At 36.6% G+C, this 19919-nt stretch overlaps 1 protein-coding gene across 1 annotated transcript; it reads left to right on the top strand.

The window, feature by feature from the left end:
* The first annotated feature begins 1693 nt into the window (after window positions 1–1693).
* Window positions 1694–2401, top strand: LOC106770156 (uncharacterized mitochondrial protein AtMg00810-like). The gene has a single exon (XM_014655979.1). The coding sequence runs from the start codon at window positions 1694–1696 to the stop codon at window positions 2399–2401; it is 708 nt and encodes a 235-aa protein (XP_014511465.1).
* The last annotated feature ends 17518 nt before the right edge of the window (window positions 2402–19919 follow it).

The raw sequence follows: 19919 nt of genomic DNA, 5'->3' as shown, positions 1-19919 counted from the left end.
ACTTCAGAGATACTATGTGATGCATGTCAAAAGGGAAAACAGACAAGGCAATCCTTCAAGATCAAAAGGGAAATGTCAACTTCCATACCTCTACAGCTTCTACACATGGACTTATTTGGACCTTTAAGGGTGAAAAGTCTAGGTGGAAATTCTTACGGTCTTGTAATAATTGATGACTATTATTGCTTCACATGGACATTCTTCATTCCTGTCAAGAGTGACATACTTAAATTGAATTCGCTGCTGTCATTCAAAATGAGATGGAACTTAGAATTAAATCGACTAGAAGTGACCATGACAAAGAATTTTAGAATGAAGCATTTGATGAATACTGTGCTGAAATGGGAATATCACACAACTTCTCTACACCTAGAAATCCTCAGGAAAATGGAGTGGTTGAGAGAAAGAACAGAGCTCTAAAAGAGCTAGCTAGAATAATGCTGAATGAGAAGAACATGCCTAAATATTTTTGGGAAGATGTAGTGAGTACAACTTGCTATGTGTTGAATAGAATTGTAATACGATCTATGCTGAAGTTAACTCCTTATGAGCTACTCAAAGGAAGAAAACCAAACATCTCACATCTAAGAGTCTTTGAATGTAAATGTTTTGTGCTCAACAATGGGAAGGAAAATCTTGGTAAGTTCGACTCCAAGGCTGATGAAGCAATATTCTTAGAATACTCTCTGACAAGCAAAGCGTACAGAGTATACAACAAAAGAACTATGTGTCTTGAAGAATCGATTCATGTGGCTTTTGATGAATATGTTGAAATGGCTAGCAATCTTGAACAGACTAGAAAATCAATAGAAGCTGATAATTCTGCTGGAGAAGATTAAGAAAATGTGGATGTTCCAGAAGAAGAGAACTATGAAGATGTAATAAACTCTCTTAGAACAAAATCGGTTAAGGAATGGAAAGTTCTGAAAAATGTTTCTACAAGAAATATAATTGGTGATATTTCAAGAGGCGTTTCTACAAGACGACAACTGAATCAGTTATGTATGAATGTTGCATATGTGTGCAAGATTGAACCAAAAAGGATTGAAGATGCTCTTGGAGATGAAAATTGGATGATGGCCATGCAAGAGGAACTAAACCAGTTCAAAAGGAATAATGTACTGGAACTGGTACCTATAACAGATGACCTACAAGTCATAGGCACTAAATAGGTATTCAGAAACAAGATGGATGATTCAGGAGAGATTATAAAGAATAAAGCAAGACTTGTTGCAAAAGGTTACTACAAAGAAGAAGGAATCGATTATGATGAAACTTATGCGCCTGCGACTAGACTGAAGGCAATAAGAATTCTTCTTGCTATTGCTTCAGTGATGAAATTCAAGCTATATCAAATGGATGTCAAAAGTGTGTTCTTAAATGGATATATTAAGGAGGAAGTTTATGTGGAACAACCACCAGGATTTGAGGACTTTGAACGTCTAGAACACGTCTTTAAGCTAAAAAAGGCTTTATATGGGTTGAAGCAAGCACCAAGGTCATGGTACGAACGCTTGAGTGAATTCCTGATAAGAAAGGTTTCTTCAGGGGTAAAGTAGACTCAACCCTGTTTATCAGGAACTTAAACAAGGATAAACTATATGTTCAAATTTATGTTGATGATATTATCTTTGGATAAACTAATCTTGCTTTATGCAAAGAATTTTCTAAGACTATGCAAGATGAGTTCGAAATGTCTATGATGGGAGAGCTGACTTATTTTCTTGGTCTTCAAGTCAAGCAAGCCAAAAATGGAATTTTCATTCACCAATCCAAGTACTGCACTGATCTGTTGAAGAAATTCAAAATGTTGGATTGCAAGGAGGCTACAACCCATATGGCAACAAATTGCTACTTGGATCTTGATGAAGCTGGTAAGGATGTTGATCAAAAGATGTATGGAGGTATGATCAGATCTTTACTATATCTAACTACCAGTAGACTTGATATAATGCACAATATGTGTCTTTGTGCTAGATTTCAGTCTTCCCCTAAAGAATCACACTTAATTGCGGTTAAAAGAATTTTAAAATACCTTAAAGGAACCAAAAGTCTTAGACTATGGTATCCAAATGGAACAAATGTTTTTTTGGAAGGATATAGTGATTATGACTTTGGAGGCTGTAAGCTAGATAGAAAGAGCACTGGTGGCACTTGTCATCTACTTGGATCTTCGTTAGTCTCTTGGTATTCAAAGAAACAAGCTTGTGTGACATTATCTACCATAGGAGCTGAGTACATAACAGCTAGAAGCTATTGTGCACAATCTCTTTGGATTAAGAGTCAATTAGAAGATTATGGTATTGTATTAGATCATATTCCTTTAAAATGTGACAACACAAGTGCTATTAATCTGGCAAAAATCCTGTTCTTCATTCGAAAACCAAGCATATTGAAATAAGGCATCACTTCATATGCGACCACATCCTCAAAGGTCAAATAAAGGTCGAATATGTAGATACCTTACATCAATGGGTTGATATTTTTACAAAACCTTTGAACAAGGAAAGATTTTTTTACTATTCGAAATGAATTGGGAATTCTAAATGACAGTAGTATAAAATAGTTAAAATCGACTTTGTGATTGATGAAGTTGATTATGCAATGTTTACTGTTACATTAATTCTTTTGCATATTCAATTCATATCTGTATTACTTTCTTGCATTTAAATGATTCTAAAACGCTTGATATACCAAAGATCTTGAAAGGTTTTACAGGAAACATTGCTTCTGGATGAATCATTGAAGTTTCAACTTACTTGGAGAGCAATGCAAATCGACTGGGAATATGGATCAATCAACTATTGGTTAACAGGGGTTATAAATTCCATGATTTGGAATTTGGTTATTCTGTTGTTTGATCATATTCTATATTGTTTTCTTTCAATATATCTCTTCTTTATAATTGATTGATATATTTGTGAGATCATATTGTGAGATTGTTGATTGATTGTATCTATGCATCATTGATATGTTTGCATAATTTCTTTGCTTGATACAATTCTGATACATACTTTTACATGCTCTGAAATCTGTGATATATACATTGTGCATTTGGGTTTTGATTATAAAACATGCATAATGACAGGGGGGCATTGCATGATAGTCTAGATATTTCACATGTCTACACTTTAGGAGGAGAATATTTCTTTATCATGTGATTATCTATGACAGGGGGAGCGTCATTGATTGATTAATATGTTTCTATTATGATGCATCTCTGGCAAATCATTTATCAACATATCTTATCATAGAGCATACATTTTTTGCTAATGCATAAAGGGGGAGAAAGTTTGATTGTTTTGATTGCTATTTGCTTTTATATTGGTTGTTTGATACTGTTTGAAATAAAATATATATGTTGTCTTTGTGACTCTGATATATTCGTTTTGAATTTGAGAAAGACTTCATTTATTTGCTCTCATATATTGATAAAATCATTTAATCACTTGCTCTGATATAGTTTGATTATTATATGAATGATTTTATAAGCTGTTGTGTACAAACATGGTTGTTTACTAATCATGGTTGTGCATCATAAAAAAAGGGGGAGATTGTTGATAAGGAAAGCACTGGTTTAGCTAAACCTTACAATCTCACAATGCTTCTGGATTTTGATGATGAAAACATATTATTAATAACACATGTACTGATATGTGTTACATGTTCAAAACTTTCTTGTGTATTTGTTCTAGAAGAACATGTTTGTGTTGTTCTTTTTATGTGTGCATATTCACTGCTTTCTACATGAGATATCATCTGTGATTGCATAACATATGTTTTAGAAAAGAACATGCACTTAGTTGAACTTATATTGTGTGACAAAACTGCAAGTTTTAAGTCGACTTCATTATGAAGCAAGTTGATTAAAACTCGTGACTTTGCACAAATTGTAAAAAACAGTGCTGTGAGTATTTTTGCAAAGAAAGATTTACAAAACTGCATTGAAGTGACATAGTCGACTGTATGTGCAAGCTACTCGACTTAGTTAGTTATGTTTTGAATTTCTGTTGATGCTTATGAACTATAACGACTATATTTTGATTCTTTGACCAAGCATTAATTACTAGTCAATTGAATTAAATGTGCAATCAATTTAGTTTGTCTGATTGCTACTAATTACTTTAACTGTCTTAACTGTCTGACTGAAGTCGACGTAGTCAACTATGGGAGCTTCTGTTTTATAGAAAACTATATATAGACGCAATTCTGTATTCTACAGAGACTTTTGGTAATTCTAACATTTTCATTCTATTGTTTCAGATCTTGATCTATGTGAAAAGCTCTAAGAGCTCATCAAGAAAACCGTGGAGATCTCTCTTTGATAGTTGCTTGAAGAACAAGGTTGTCGTGCTGAAAGAAAGACTTGATCATACTACACATTGAGGTGTTTTGGAAACGCAATCATCTACTTCTCTCAATCTTGTGAAGATTGTGGCTGCCCTATTGTGATTACAGGAAGATGACGTGCTGCATTCTGGGAACTTTGAGGATTGTTCAAAGTTAACAAAGACTGCAGGAGAGGGGATATATCTTGCTGTTGTTCTTTGGGTTTTGTATGCTTATATTTTGGTTAGAGGGTTAGAGAGGTGTTTTATATTTTGTCGTGGAGGTCTCTATAAAAACCTTGTTGTAAAAACCTTGACCATTATAGTGCATTTGCTTCCGGGTACAGGAAGGACACTGGATGTAGGTAGTTTGGCTGAACCAGTATAAAAGCTGCGTTTGAATCTTCTATCCATGAACTCTTTACTTTCAAGTCGACTTTATTTTCAGTATAGTCAACTATTTTCCGCTGCACTAATTTATCTTTTTCTTTGATATTCGAGAAACTTTTGAAAGTTCATCACTTTGTGAAAAAGATTTTAAGAAGACTGTGATTTGTGAACCTCACCAGTTCAACCCCCCTCTTGGTGTTGAAACTAAGTCATTCTTTTTCGGTTTAATCTCATCAGAAGTCCCCATTTTTGTCTAAAATCTTAAATAGGTCTCTTTTCTTTTTGGCGTATCAATTGGGTCCCTATTAATGTAAATCTGATTCAATTAAAGGTCTGTTGTCAAATTCACTTAACGACTATTTAATATTTAATAACTTGGCATGCACAGTTGAATGATAATGACACGTGGCATTAAAATTAAGTTATGATTTAAAATTTTTTTAAGGAGATCAGATTGAGGGAAAGGGCAAAATGGAAAGATAAAACATTTTAAGTTAATTGATATGAAACTGAAACAAAACAAATTTGGGTTCTTAGGGTTCAAGGGGGAAAACCCCAATTCGAAGAGATGGATAAAGAATTGCAGAATCTCCTTCGCCTATCCGCTGCCGCCCCCGCCGAACCGGCCATCGCGAGTCGCCACCCAAGCCGTTGTCGATTCCACTGCTCACCGCCGGACTCATGGTCGGCCATGGCGTTAAAATCCCTTTTTCTCTTCTCGTGCTCGAAGGAAAACGATACCTGGGATGCATACTTCCTATCATTGGTGAGACCAGCCATCGTCGGTCGCCGGTTGCCGGCCAAGACGTTACCATCATTGTCGTTCACCACCGAGGCAGTGCCATCAAAGACGCCAGGTCTTCTCTGCTTTTTTTCTTCGCGTGCGAGGGAGAACCCCTCTCGGTTCAAAAACAACACCGGCCGCCACTTGGGCAAGCCCGACCACTATGAGCCACAAGCTAGGACACCATCGGTTGCAACGTCAAAGTCCTCTGCTCACCCCAATTCAGCGCGACCCAAAACCAAGGGTCATCACTAAGACGTTGTTACTACAAAAATCCTTTGAGCACCCTCTCAGCCAGGGAAAAAATTAGATGCTACTGATGGGTTACGAGTTGAGCAAGAGATTAAGGTGGTGCCTCGTTGGTCTTCGAGGTTGAGCTACATCGAAATTGGTGTGTTGGGGGAACGAAGGTAAAGATGAATGGGGTGAGTTGTTCTAGAGGAATGGTTTCGAATGAAATGGCATGGGATTTACTATTTGGTCCATTCATTATGTTTGATATAGGTGGAAGATGGTCTTGAGATTGAAGGTAGCTACAACAGACATCATTACTCAGATTGAAGGAGACCTACGGTTTGCTAGAGAGAAAATTTGGTTATGTTTTCTATTATAGAAATGCGTCTGATTCTGCTTCTGTTTCCTTTTTACTACATTTTTCTATAGTGATTTCTGGGTGCAAGTAAATGGGCATTGAAGCCTTGATGTTGAGGAGTATATATCTATTTTCTATTGTTAGTAATGCTTGATAAATCTTTCTAGCATTGAAATCACATAAATCTTATTAGCAAAATGCGACTTCTGTAATATATTGTCCATATCTTCGAATCAAAGAATGCGATTTTCCCCTCCAAAGAAACTCTAATGTGATAAGATTTATGTGATTTCAGAAGAAGGAACCCTTTCGCTTGCAATCGAAAAAAGGAACGCGATTTCACCTTCAAAAAAATCCTAATAATACCAACCCTAACAGTGAACGCAATTTCCCCCATTTTTTCCCCAATTAAAGGTCACAACACTTATAATTTTTATCTTTCCAAGTTTTCCCTTATATGAATTTGCTATCAGCTATGCAATTTTAAAAAAAAACGAATCAAAGTGCCACATGTCATTACTGGTTGAAGTATGTAGGCTACGTAAGCAAATATTTAACTGTCGTTAGGTGAATTTGACAGTAGGTCTCTAATTGAATCAAATTTATACTAATAGGGACCCAATTGATACGCCAAAAAGAAAAGGGACCTATTTAAGATTTTGGACAAAAATAAGGACTTCTAGTGAGATTAAACCTTCTTTTTCCAACATCTTGTTCGAGCAGAGCTTGTGGCTAGCTTTTTGGTGTTACATGTTCTTTGTTGAGCCATATGATTATACCCACTGGTTATGTTCTAAATTTTATTTCTAGCAAAATGCTCATTGTAATGCACCAAGGCTTGAAAAGCCCCTGTCCTGTGCCGCCCAGCTACACAAAACCTTGGAGCCCAAAGCTGACACTACAGGGTAGGTTCTTATGTTGTTCTACTTGGTAATCTAGTTTTGTTTGAGTGGAGCTTGCTAGTAGCTCTCTTTTCTACATGTTTTTCCCAGTTATATGATGTTATACTAATAGTTATAAGATGAGTTTTTGTTCAATGTTTGCTTTTATACACTAACCATGAAAAGCTTTTTTCAATTTTTATTTTTTGTTTTGTTTTATGTAGTATGGCTTCTTCATCAGTCACCAAACGTGTAAAGATGACTACTACGCAGTCTTCAAGAGGTCTAAAGAGGAAAGAAAAGTTATACTCCAATAATTTTTTGACTAAGCAACATGTTGCATTAATCCAAAATAGAAGGCTACTCATGGAACACACTGTTACTTTAAAGATAGGATGATTTCTTGAATGAGTTTAGTAGAAGAAAATGGAACAATTTCGGCACTTACCCTGAACTGGCCACCATAGCCATAGTAAAAGAATTTTATGCCAATGCACAAATCTTTTTAGAGAGTGATATTCCTTTCATGAGTTATGTAAGGGGAACAAGAATCCCTTATGATGTAGATACCATTAACTCCTTCCTTGAAACTGAGTGGGAAGGGGGAGACAATTCATGTCTGCTTATGATGTTGATTATCAAGCTATCGAGAGAGCAATTTGCCGTCCAGGGGGTACATTCAGACATAATAGACAAGGACAACCAATGTACATTAGGAAATCTGACTTAACACCTTTGAACAAGATTTGGATGACTCTTATGCTCTCCATCATCTTTCCTTGCTCTCATGTTTCTGATATTATTATGAGTCGATCTCTCATACTGTTCAACATCATCACCAGAAAGCCACACTGAATTTAGGCAACTAATCTCAAAAGAAATACATTAGTGTGCCCATATAACGGTTCTTAACGCTCTCCTTGGTCATCCTTCTGTCGTTACTCACTTATGCCAATTGACAGGGGTTGATGTCTCCGCCCCACCTTTTGAACGACCACGTAAAACCATTGACTTTTCTTGCTATATGCGGGATTGCCTTCTTGATGACGATGGTATGATTGCACCACCTCCACTGCTACCCGCACGCCAATGTGCTCAACCACCTGGTGCACCTCAGCCCGACATACTCCCCTATCTGACATCCATTCATAAGGGTCAACTTGCCACTTCTCGGATGCTTCGTTAGCTTATCTATGCCATGCCTGAGCTGAACATGATGTTTGCTGCTGAGTTTGATGAGTATGTTGCTTGGCCTGGAGACCAGTCCCATTCTACTAGGGAAGGTGGAGCAGCAACTGATGAGGATACTGATGAAGAAGAGGATGATGATTTTGAAGAGAGCGATAACCCCATTTGATAAGTTTCATAGGATCTTTTATATTTCTTTCTTTTGTTTAGTTTTCTAGTTTAACTTTTAAACTTGGTTGAAATTCAGTTCCTAGTTTAGAATTGAATGAACATTTTGCTTTTCAGTTTATGGAAGTTTATGTTAAGTTATCGGGTTTGATAAATTGTGCTGATCCATGATGCTTTATGTTTAATTATGATCAATATTTATGGTAGTTGCTTGATGATATTTGTGAAACCTTAAGTTAACCTTGTGAGATGTTGTGCCTTAGATTTTTCTTGTGAATGCTATCATGTTAGATCACATTTGACTTTGCCTAAGTTTCTCTTAATTGAACCATTTGCTGCTTGTTACATATGATCAAGGCCATCTTTGTATGAGGTTGCAAACCATTGCAGAAGGTTTGCGCTTACATTTCTAGGCTAAATCCATGACTATGACACTTTCTCAGTAAAGCTTTGAATCTTTCCCAAGCTTTGAATCAATAAGTAAGTTCTCAAGTATGTCAATATCAAACATATGACTCTTACAAGATAGACATCCAATAGGTTGTACATTTTCATTAGATTCATACAATTTAGTTTCTAGATTACTAACTTTGTTTCTTAAAACAACTTCTTCATCTAACACTTTTTCATACTTCAATTCCAGTTCATTATGCTCTTTCTTTAGCTTTTTATGTGCAGCATCAAGTTTTTCAGATTCATTCATTAATTCAAAGAATGCTTTTTGTAAATCTAACTCACTAGACTCAAAGCTAGAATCACTTACTTGACTTCCAGCGTCTTCTGAGTCAGCAATTAAGTAGAAATTTGCTTCTTCATCTGAATCACTTGAGCTTGAAGAGCTAGAAGCATTTTCTTCCCAAACCATGTAAGCTTTCTTCTTCTTTGGAAACTTTCTGGGTGCAAAAGGATAAGGCTATAAAATGTCTGGGTGCAAAAGGAGCACGCTCATGGATGTCATACTATGCCTATAGGAATGCAGTCCATACGTGGCAGCTCAAAACTATTGTAGACAATCACACATGCAATAGAGAGTACAACCTTCACTTATTTAATGTGAAGTGGTTGAACAAGAAGTTGGAGAAAGTCGTGAGAGAAAATCCAAAAGTGCTTACAGGACGAAATTCAAGAGAAAATCAATAGAAAATGGAACACTGATATATCTAGGTGTATAACTTACAGGACGAAAGTCATTGCTTCAAACTAGGTTGATGGGTCATTCAAGTTGCATTATAAAAAGATATATAATTATGTCTAGGAGTTGTTATCTTAAAATCCAAGATCGATAGTGAAGGTGAAAGTTGATGAGAATGATGGTGAACCAATTTTAAAAAGGTTTTATGCATGTCTAGGCATGCAAAGATAGTTTTGTCTCATGTAGGCCAATAATTGGCCTCGATGGAGCTTTCTTGAAAGGAAAATATGGTGAAGAGTTGGTAAGTGCTATTGGTTGAGATGTCAATGACCAAATGTTGCATGTTGTATATGCCATGATGGAAGTGGGGAACAAGAATACATGGAAGTGGTTTTGGGAGCTTTTGATTGAAGACCTTGGTTAGGATCCAGTATGTTCATCAATTACATTTATATCATACCAACAAAAGGTAGATCTCATACAAAACAACCTCAAACTTTTGCACATTATATCTTTTGAACATGCATACTGCCAAAACTAACAACACTATACATTATGTTGTATGTTACAGGGTCTATTACCAATTATACAAGAATTTCTTCTTTGAGTTGATCAAAGATTTTGTGTAAGGCACTTATATGCCAACTTTAGGAAGAAATACCCTAAAAAAAACAATCTAAAGTGTCTAATGTGGAGGACAACTACATATGTGTTGTTGTAGCTACCTTCAACAGCTCGGCCACGTTAAACAAGTCGATCGAGTTCTAGAACAACTTGATTAGGTTCATAAACAGGTTGGTCGAGTTCTAGAACAACTAGGCCGAGCTATTAAAGACCTCAGTTGACCTATTTGAGACTTTGGTCGAGCTATAACCAACCTTGGTCACACTATAACTAACCTTATATTTATCTAGATATATCATGTGATATTGAGACCATTATGTGTGATCAACTATGGTAGGAAATCATATGCAATTGTAGTATTGATTTGATATGACCATTAATTGGGTATGTGAGTTATGAAATGAGGTATGATTGAGTGGTTTATGAGTATGAACTTTGTATGAGTTTGGTCAGATATCTTACGGAACGATTTTATGGTGGCATTTTATTGGTGTACACGCTAATGTGAGAATCCTAACGTAGAGGCTATTCTGCCACTCTAAAATCTCAAGTAGAGAAGGTGTGAGGAGAGGAGCACGAGTCTAGGGGATTTGCTTTGGCCATAGACATTAGTGGACTAACCTTATGGGTGGTAGGGTGTAATGCATTAACATTGGCTTTGTGAGACCAGTGAAGATCACCATAAATGCATGACCCCCGAGATTTCTAGTATGATTATTGAATGATGGTATTACAAATGTTTAAGAATGATCTTTTGCATGTTACCATTTCTTTTGTGTTGGTGAGTTTATCCATGTGTTTATTTATTTACATGATCACCTTAATAATGAAATGAGACAAGGAAATAATAATTGACCCAATGTTGGAATAATTCAGTCATATACAAGTTTTAGTTAAAATAAATAATTGATTGAGTATTATTTCGTGATAAATAGGATATTAAATTATATAATACAATTTTTTTTTATAATTTTAAAATTAAAAAATAAAGAAATTATTTTTTCATATAATGAAAAACATTGTTATTATTTTTTTAAAATATACTAATTAAAAATAATCCATACTATTAATAAAATTTACCTATACACAATTTTTTTTTCCATTTTAATAATGTTTTTTAAGTTCTAATAAAAAAACATTTTTAATTTTTCCTTTTCAATAATTAATTTTTAAATTCAAATATGATTTTCCATAATAAAAAAAACATATCAAAGACACAACAAATAAATTATCCCATAATTTTTATAAATTAAAAATTACACTATTTTTTATCTTAATAATTAAAAATTATTTTAGAACTTATTAGCATTTTTGTTATAGTAAAAAAAAAATAGATATTTATACTGATATTTTTCACTAGTTAAAGATAACTAATTAAGTTCAAAAAGTATATTTATAAAAATTTATAAAGAAAAGGATTTTCGAGAGAGAAGTAGAGGGATTTAAAAACTCATAGTTCTTGAAGAAACTCAAAGGATTTTTATTTAGTTGCTTCTGTCTCTTCACAAGGATGATGTCTCCTTATATAGAGGAGAAGAGGATAACATACCTTATCTTACATGTTATGGGATAAGGATTTTCCCTAAGGGGATTGGCTCATGTGGATTACATTGGGTCCACCTTATTTTATCTAATTTAAACACCTTATCTTATCTAGATTGCATACCTTTACACACCTTATCTTATCTAGATTACATTGGGTCCACTGTATCTTACAACATTATTTGGGACCTTTATAGTACAAATGGCTGCAGTGGCTTTATTAGTCACAGATAAGCTCGTGACTTGGTGAGAGATTGGGGTCTGAACCGTCTGAATCTTGTTTCATTAAGTCATCTGGACTTTCATCTTCTTTAGGGATACAAGTTCCTCGGTTCTTTGAAACATTTGTCCTGGGATATAATATTCAGAGAAAACAGTGGTTTGCTGGCTTCCGGAACTAGATGGAATTAGTCTGTTCGAAGGAGAATCACCGTTGAGACTAGCTTCTTTTAGGTGTCTTTTCAATTGCATTTTATAGCTCTCATTTAATGGATATTCTTCAAATGTTTCCCAAGTATAAGCATGATTCTGTGAAAACAATTGTCCGTAGGAGTTACTTGCATAGGGCCTGTAGACAATAAAAATGGAGACTAATGTTTGTCCTATTAACTTTCTTTGACTTTCTTGATATGAGAGTATCTGTTCCAGTTCTGATCTCCACCAGGAAATGGGACTAAACCATTCAAGTAAAGTCCAATACAAGTACTCATGCTTGAGAGGATTTGTTAGGATTTGCTAGGCCATTTTTGTCTGTAAGGCTGTGGGAGTGGGATGTTGTACTATTTTACATCAGATAGCCCATAATGTGGATTCACAGAGATCCCATCCAATGTCACAGAATAAGTCAAAGATATTTCCGTTTGGGTTTGTAGGATCAAATGCACTTGGAGGAATAAACTTCAATCTCAGTGTTTCATGAAGGAAAAAGAAGTATTTGGATTTAGCATAGTCTAAATAATTGGGTAGAGGCTTTACCATGAAAACCAACGGGAAGTTGTCAGTTTTGGTGATCATTTGTACAACTTTTGTTGGTCGAGACAGAAAATCTGGAATGAGATTTTTGTTGCCTTTGATATGTTTTACAGTGAAATCATATCGAGAGAACCAATCCTTCAATCTTAATATCTGAGGATCTGAAGGCATCTTGTTCTTAAATTCAAGAATTTTTGGGAATGAGGAGTTGTCCATCTGTACTTCAAACCGGAAAGCTCTAAGGTGGAAATCAAACTTTTTTATTCCGTTTTTGACTGCAAGAGCTTCCTTGTATGTGGTGTGATAATGGACCTCAACTTCCTTAAATTTTTCGCTTGCATGTCCACAATAGAATTTCTTGCCATGAATTTCTTCTATCAAGACTGCTTCCCAGTATCTATCACTTGCATCAGTTTGGAGGATTATGTTTCCTTCTCTAGGGATTTCAAGAGCACGAGGATTTTGGGCTATCTTTTTTATTTGTTGTACAGCTTCAGTTTGCTCTATTCTCTAAGGAGAGGGATTCTTTTTTAGCAGTTTGGACAAAGGGCTGGTATATCTGGCAGCTTTTGGGATGAAGTCTCAGATGTAGTTGAGGATTCCTAAAAACTGTTGAATCTGTTTCGTGGTTAGTGAGTGATTGATAATGCTAATTCTTACCATTATCTAAGCATCATTTTAGTAGCAAAATCAACTCTTTTCTAGCTTAAAACTTGCTTAAATACTCTCTTTTATCTAGTTTTAGTATTTATCTATATTTTGAGCTACATTACGTATGTAATACTCTAATCCCTTTTTTTGTTATCTATTTCGATGTTAAGAAGATCCTCCATTACATTGAAGAGCCTCGGTGATCCAGGAAGCCATTGATGTAAAAGTCATTTTCGCTTAAACGAGAATATTTTAGCTTAAGCGAGAATGACTATCTTCTCCAAGAAATCTCTTCTCGCTTAAGCAAGAAAAATTTAGCTTAAGTGAGAATTCGGGTAGTATATATACTCACGAGGCATAACGAAAAGGGGTCTTCGGTTCTTTGGAGGTACGATTTCACGGCTGGAGCTCATGGAGGGCGCGAGGAGCTTGTGGGAAATCTCCTCCTCTTCCTTTGGGTCTCCTTCTTCTTCCATCTTCCATGTTTGTAAGCTTTAGGGTTCTCCATGGAAATGGAGAACTAGATTCATCTTTTTAGAGTTAGATGTAGCCTATGAACTCTTTTGTAATGAATGATTGTTTTGTAATTATATATGCCTTTTCTATCTATTACTAGTATTCTTGTTTCCGATCTTAAAGCTTGCATGTAATGGGGACGTTCATGACTTGATTTTGGGGTTTCATTGAGCCATGGATGGGATATAAATCTTGAACTGAAACAAGAGTCCTTGTGGGTCATTGAGCCAGGGATGGGATATGATTCACATGTTGTCTTAGATCCTAGTTCTTAATGTGGGTTTGCTTGTTAGATTTTCCAAGGGATTGGAGTTTGATAGGGAATACCTAGGCTCTTTCATCTAAGGGATTAGCATTAGAGTGTTTTAGTGGATTAACTTTATTAAATTGATAGAAAGGAGATGAAATTGGTTATACACAAGAGTGAATTGGTGAAATCTAATATTAACATTGACATTTCATTCCATTTTTAGTATTTCCCATTTCTAAGTGCCTTCAAGACCAAAGCAAACCTTGTAATTACTTGTGAATTTATCTTTTTGCACATATTCTTATATGAATGTTATGTTCTTGAGTCTAGACGAGTTGTTAATCGCACAATTTTCTAGTATTAGGAGTCTCTTGGGAAAACGATACCTTGTCTTACCAGTTTTATTACTTGAACAATTTGGTGCACTTGCCAAAGTCTTATCAAGTTTTTGGCGCCGTTGCCGGGGGACTCGACATAATTACTTTACTTTTGTGTGATTTCTAACCCATTTAGGCTTTATTCTGATATTCTTTTGGTTGTGAATAATTTTTGTTTTCATTATTTGTGAGCTAACTTGGTGCTTTAGTACTATTGTCTCTAGTGTATGCAGGGCACAATCCGTACTAGAAGCACACCATCTTCTAAACCTCTCCTCTTGGATCCAGAAGTTGAAAAGACTGCCCGAAGAAACAATAGTAGAAGAAGAAGAGAGAATCGGGCATCTACAGTTTTGAACATGTTCTTGGGAGGATTGAGATCCCACACCAAGTTGATGTTGGATGCCTCAACTGGAGGAAACATCCGTTGGAAGACCCCAGAAGAAGCCCATGAGCTCATTGAAAACATGACTACAAATGACAGTGAATTGCAGAGTGAGAGGGGGCAACAAAAAGGTGTCTTGCATCTATAGTCTCAGGATGCCATCTTAGCTCAGAACAAAATAATGACTCAACAGCTGGATATTCTCATGAACAAGGTCTCTTAGTTGCAAGGGTTCCAAAATGTCTCACACACCTAACATCTAGGGTGTGAGTTGTGTGGTGGAGAACATGCAAGTGGTCAATGTGTCAAACAGGCCAATACCCAAGAAGATGTGAATTACATAGGTAATCAAAACCGGCAAAACAACTACAACCAAGGTTGGAGACCACATCCAAGTATGGGCCAAAGACAAGCTGGGGCATCAAATAGACCACCACAACAACAATATCAACCTCACCCCTCTCTATCATATAGAACTTCTAAGTTGGAGGACACTCTCCAACAGTTCATGCAAGTCTCCATTTCCAACCACAAGAGCGCAGAGGCCTCCATCAGGAATTTGGAGATCCAAGTGGGCCAACTGGCCAAGAAGCTTGAAGAGAAGTCTGATAAGAGTTTTGGAGCTAACATTGAGGCCAATCCAAAGGAAGAGTGCAAAGTCATCACCACTAGAAGTGGTAAGGTGTTAGTTGAGAGAGAGAGAAAAAAGACAAGAGAGCTGAAGAGATGGAAAAAGAGAGTGGAGAGAAGAATGAAAAAGAGAATGAGGAGAGAAAAATATAAGATGAGAGTGAAAAAAGTGAGAGTGTGAGAAAAGAGAAAAAGAAAGAGGGAGTTGAGAGCAAGAAAGAAATTGAGAAGCCTCTTCCTTACCCTAAAGTTTTCTCTAGAAAGGAGAAGGAGAAACAATATGGGCGGTTCATGGACATCTTCAAGCAATTGGAGATCAAAATACCCTTCTCGAAAGCACTTAAACAAATGTTGGCCAATGCAAAGTTCATGAATGAACTCCTCACAAAAAAGAGGAAATACATTGAGCAGGAAACCATTGAAGTGCAAGGCAACTGCAGTGCCATCATCCAGAAGCTTCTCCCCCCAAAATTCAAAGATCCGGGTAGTTTCACCATCCTTTGCACCATAGCGAAGCTTGCCATTGGGAAAGCCTTAATTGACTTGGGTGCTAACATCAATTTGATGCCCCTTTCCTTATTCAAGAAGATTGGAGAGCTAGAACTCAAGCCAACTCGGATGACTCTACAATTGGCGGATAGATCTATCAAATACCCACATGGTGTAGTGGAGGATGTTCTTGTACAAGTTGACAAATTTTTGTTTCCAGTGGATTTTGTCATCATGGAGATGGAGGCTGACGTGGATGTACCTCTTATCCTTGGAAGGCCGTTTATGAAGACGGCAAGAGTGCTTATTGATGTTGATGATGATAAGCTCAAGGTGAGAGTACAAGTTGAAGAGGTGAATTTCAATGTTTTTGAAGCCATGTCTCACTCTAGTGATGAAGGAGAGTGCTTTAAAGTTGATGTGCTTGATGAGGTGTGTCCTAAAGTAGAGAGAGATACATATCTCATCCCCTCTTTTGAAAACTCTCATAGATGCCCAACAGTCCCTCAATGAAGAAGAGGACAAAACTTTTGATGATTGTTTGACAAATCTTGATGTGTTGAAGGAGATTCCACTTCATGAGGAGAAAATTGAAGATTTAAAGACTCATGATATTGTTGAAGAGAAGAAGTTGGAACTGAAAATGTTACCCTCTCATCTAAAGTATGTTTTTCTGGAAGAGGGCAACAACAAATCTGTTATGATTAGTAGCTCCTTATCACCTAATGAAGAGAAGAAGTTGATGAATGTTTTAAAAAGCAACAAAGGAGCTGTGGGATGGTCCATTTCTGACTTGAAGGGGATAAGTCTCACCTATTGCATGCACAGGATTTTTATGGAAGAAGACTTCAAACCTGTGACTCAACCTCAGAGAAGGCCTAATCCTATTATGAAGGAGGTGAGGAAAGAGGTTCTAAAGCTTCTTGAGGCCGAAATTATCTATCCCATTTCTAATAGCACTTGGGTGAGTCTGGTGCAAGTAGTGCCGAAGAAGGGTGGTATGACAGTGGTTTGTAATGAGAAGAAAGAGTTGATCCCTACAAGAACTGTCACCGGTTGGAGAATGTGTATTGATTACCGGAACCTCAACAAAGCCACTAGAAAGGATCATTTTCCTCTTCCCTTCATGGACCAGATGCTTGAGAGATTAGCAGGTCAAGCCTTCTATTGCTTCTTGGATGAATATTTAGGTTATAATCAAATAGCTGTGGACCCCAAAGATCAGGAGAAGACGACTTTCACATGCCCCTTTGGGATATTCGCTTACAAGAAGATGCCATCTGGGCTTTGTAATGCCCCAGCTACGTTCCAAGGATGCATGCACGCCATATTCTCCGATCTTATGGAGAAGTGTATAGAATTCTTCATGGATGACTTCTCTGTGTTTGGAAGCTCTTTTGACAGATGTTTGGCAAATCTTGAAATAGTGTTGAAAAGATGTGTCCGAACCAATCTAATCCTTAATTGGGAGAAATGTCACTTCATGGTAACCGAAGGCATTGTTTTGGGCACAAGATATCATCCAAGGGGATTGAGGTAGATAAAGCTAAGGTGGAAGTCATTGAAAAACTTCCTCCACCGACAAATGTGAAAGGTATAAGAAGTTTTCTTGGGCATGTTGGTTTTTATAGAAGATTTATCAAAGAATTCTCCAAGATTGCTAAACCTTTAAGCAATCTCCTTGTGAAGGACACGCCCTTTGATATGGATGATGAATGCCTAAAGTCATTTGAAATCTTGAAGAACAAGTGTCGCAACCGAAATCACGACGAGAGGACGATCCAAAAAGAAAAAATGTTTAAGAAAGTTTTGGAGTCGCCACCATAGTTTATTCTGGAAAACTATGGAAAAAACCATAAAGAGAAGACACGGTCCACGAAAACCAAAGATTGGGTTCGGGAGTCGGTTACGCGTAGGGAAGGTGTTAGCACCCTACAACGTCTGCCCGAAGGCAGTACCTTTAGTTAAATGCGCGAATAAAGATGTGGTTTGCAAAATGTTTGACTATCCCAAGAATAACGATATAAAGAAACAAAAATATATTTTTAGTTTTTTGGGCCCGACAAGGATTTACCTTGCTCCTACGTATTCTCATTCAAAATGAGAAATCAAGGTTACATTGTTCTTTAGAAAGATTACTTGTGGTTTGAAAAAGGATGTTTTAGTATTTTTTTTGTAATTTTTATGTAAGAAAAATAAAAGGTCTTCTAGCACAAGGACGATGCGTGCGATTACACATGCGCTAGAATCCTTAAAATATTATTTTTTAATTTGTAAAAGGAAGAAAGATCCCAGCACAAGGACGATGCGTGCGATCACACACGTGTTGAGAATCTTTAAAACATTATTTTTTAATTTTATTTATAGAAAGGAAATAGTTTTCTAGCACAAGGACGATGTGTGCGATCACACATGCGCTAGAACCCTTAAAATAATATTTTTTATTTGATTTTTGTGAAAGAGAAGGAAAAGATTTTCAGCACAAGGCCTACGCGAGCGGTCGCACGTGTGCTTAAACCTTTTCAAAATATTTTTATTTGATTTTTTGTCAAAGAGAAGGAAAAGATTTTCAGCACAAGGCCTACGCGAGCGGTTGCACGTGTGCTTAAACCTTTTCAAAACAATTTTTATTGATTTTTTATAAAAGGAAGAAAAGGTCTCAACACGAGGACGATACATGCGATCACACACATGCTTAAACCTTCAAAACAATTTTTATTAATTTTTATCAAAGGAAGAAAAGGTCTTAGCTCGAGGACAATGCGTGCGATCACACACGTGCTTAAACCTTTAAAACACATTAGTGAAGATTGGTTCCCTCCCCGGCTCACCCTCTAATGGGTTTCTTAGTGTGGAGCGTGACAGCACAGTGTGTTCCAGTGTTGTGTGTAACAATTTTAGGATTGTTGAGGGTTGAGGATGAGGGTCCCGATGTGTGAATGATGATGGAAAACGTGATAGAGGTAGTGAATGAGTTTCTCTGTTTTCAGGTGTTGAAGAAGATGGAGGGGAGCATCTGTGCTTGATTGGTTCTTCTCTGCTTTTTTCTTTTGTTTTGTATTTCTGTGATGGAGGAAGTTAGTCAAGGATGGATGATGATGATGGGATGAGGAAATGAATAATCATTGTCGAGAGGGAGGAATTGGTAGTGAAAAAGGAAATGTGGTTGGGGTGGTTACGGATGTGAATGGATGATGATCCTAACAGTGATGGCGATGGAGTTTTTTGGTCAGCTCCAATTCGGAGGTGAGGAATTGGAAAACGAAAAAGGAAAATCTGATTGGGTAGTTACAGGGTGATGGATTCGAAAAATTGTGTTGATGCNTCACCGTGTATCCAGCTACTGTAAAATGATGGGGTGAATATGAGTAGAGAGGTAGGGTCAAGAGGGGCGCGTGTGTGTTAGGGGAATCTTTTCTGTTATGTGGTGTGGGTGGTTATGGGTTAGGCATAGGAGAGGGGTCATTGTTTGTACGTGTTCCCTGGACGTAACTTCTTGCCATCATCTCGTGCTGTGCTGCTTCCCATTTCTCCAATTGAAAATCAAATTTTGTGTGTCCCCTCCGTGTTGTCCACTTGAACGTGTTCAGGCCGTGACAGTAAATTGCTGGACGTGCAACCCCTGATGCAGCACCCTCTTTTTTTTTTTTTTTTTTTTTTACGCTGGAGAGGGTTCTCTCTGAAAATAATACCCATGGGCCGTGACCATTTTTCTTTTTGCCCAAGTGATTCAGCGCTTCTTCAATATGTATCACTTCTTTGCAATTGAAAATTTCAGTCACCGTACACTTCACTTCTTCATTTCCCTTTTTTTTTTCCTTTTCTTATTTTTAATTCATCATAGCATAAATTGATGATGGGAAAATGAAATTCTGGAGCAAACCTTGGCATGAAAAAGTGTGTTTAAATTACTACGGTGCCGCCCTCACCTTTTTTCCTTTTTTTTAATATTTTCTTTTTTCTTTTTTTTTCTTCTTTTTTCTTTTTCTTTTTTTTTTGTTTTGCTTTTCTTTTTTTCTT

Source organism: Vigna radiata, chromosome 8 (genome assembly GCF_000741045.1).
Source record: "Vigna radiata var. radiata cultivar VC1973A chromosome 8, Vradiata_ver6, whole genome shotgun sequence".
In the NCBI taxonomy this organism is placed as follows: domain Eukaryota; kingdom Viridiplantae; phylum Streptophyta; class Magnoliopsida; order Fabales; family Fabaceae; genus Vigna; species Vigna radiata.
Note: the sequence above shows the minus strand (reverse complement) of the source record. Positions and strands in the feature narration are given on the sequence as shown.

Coding starts and splice junctions, on each gene's coding strand:
- LOC106770156 (XM_014655979.1), top strand. CDS start 1,694: ATGTCTATGATGGGAGAGCTGACTTATTTTCTTGGTCTTCAAGTCAAG.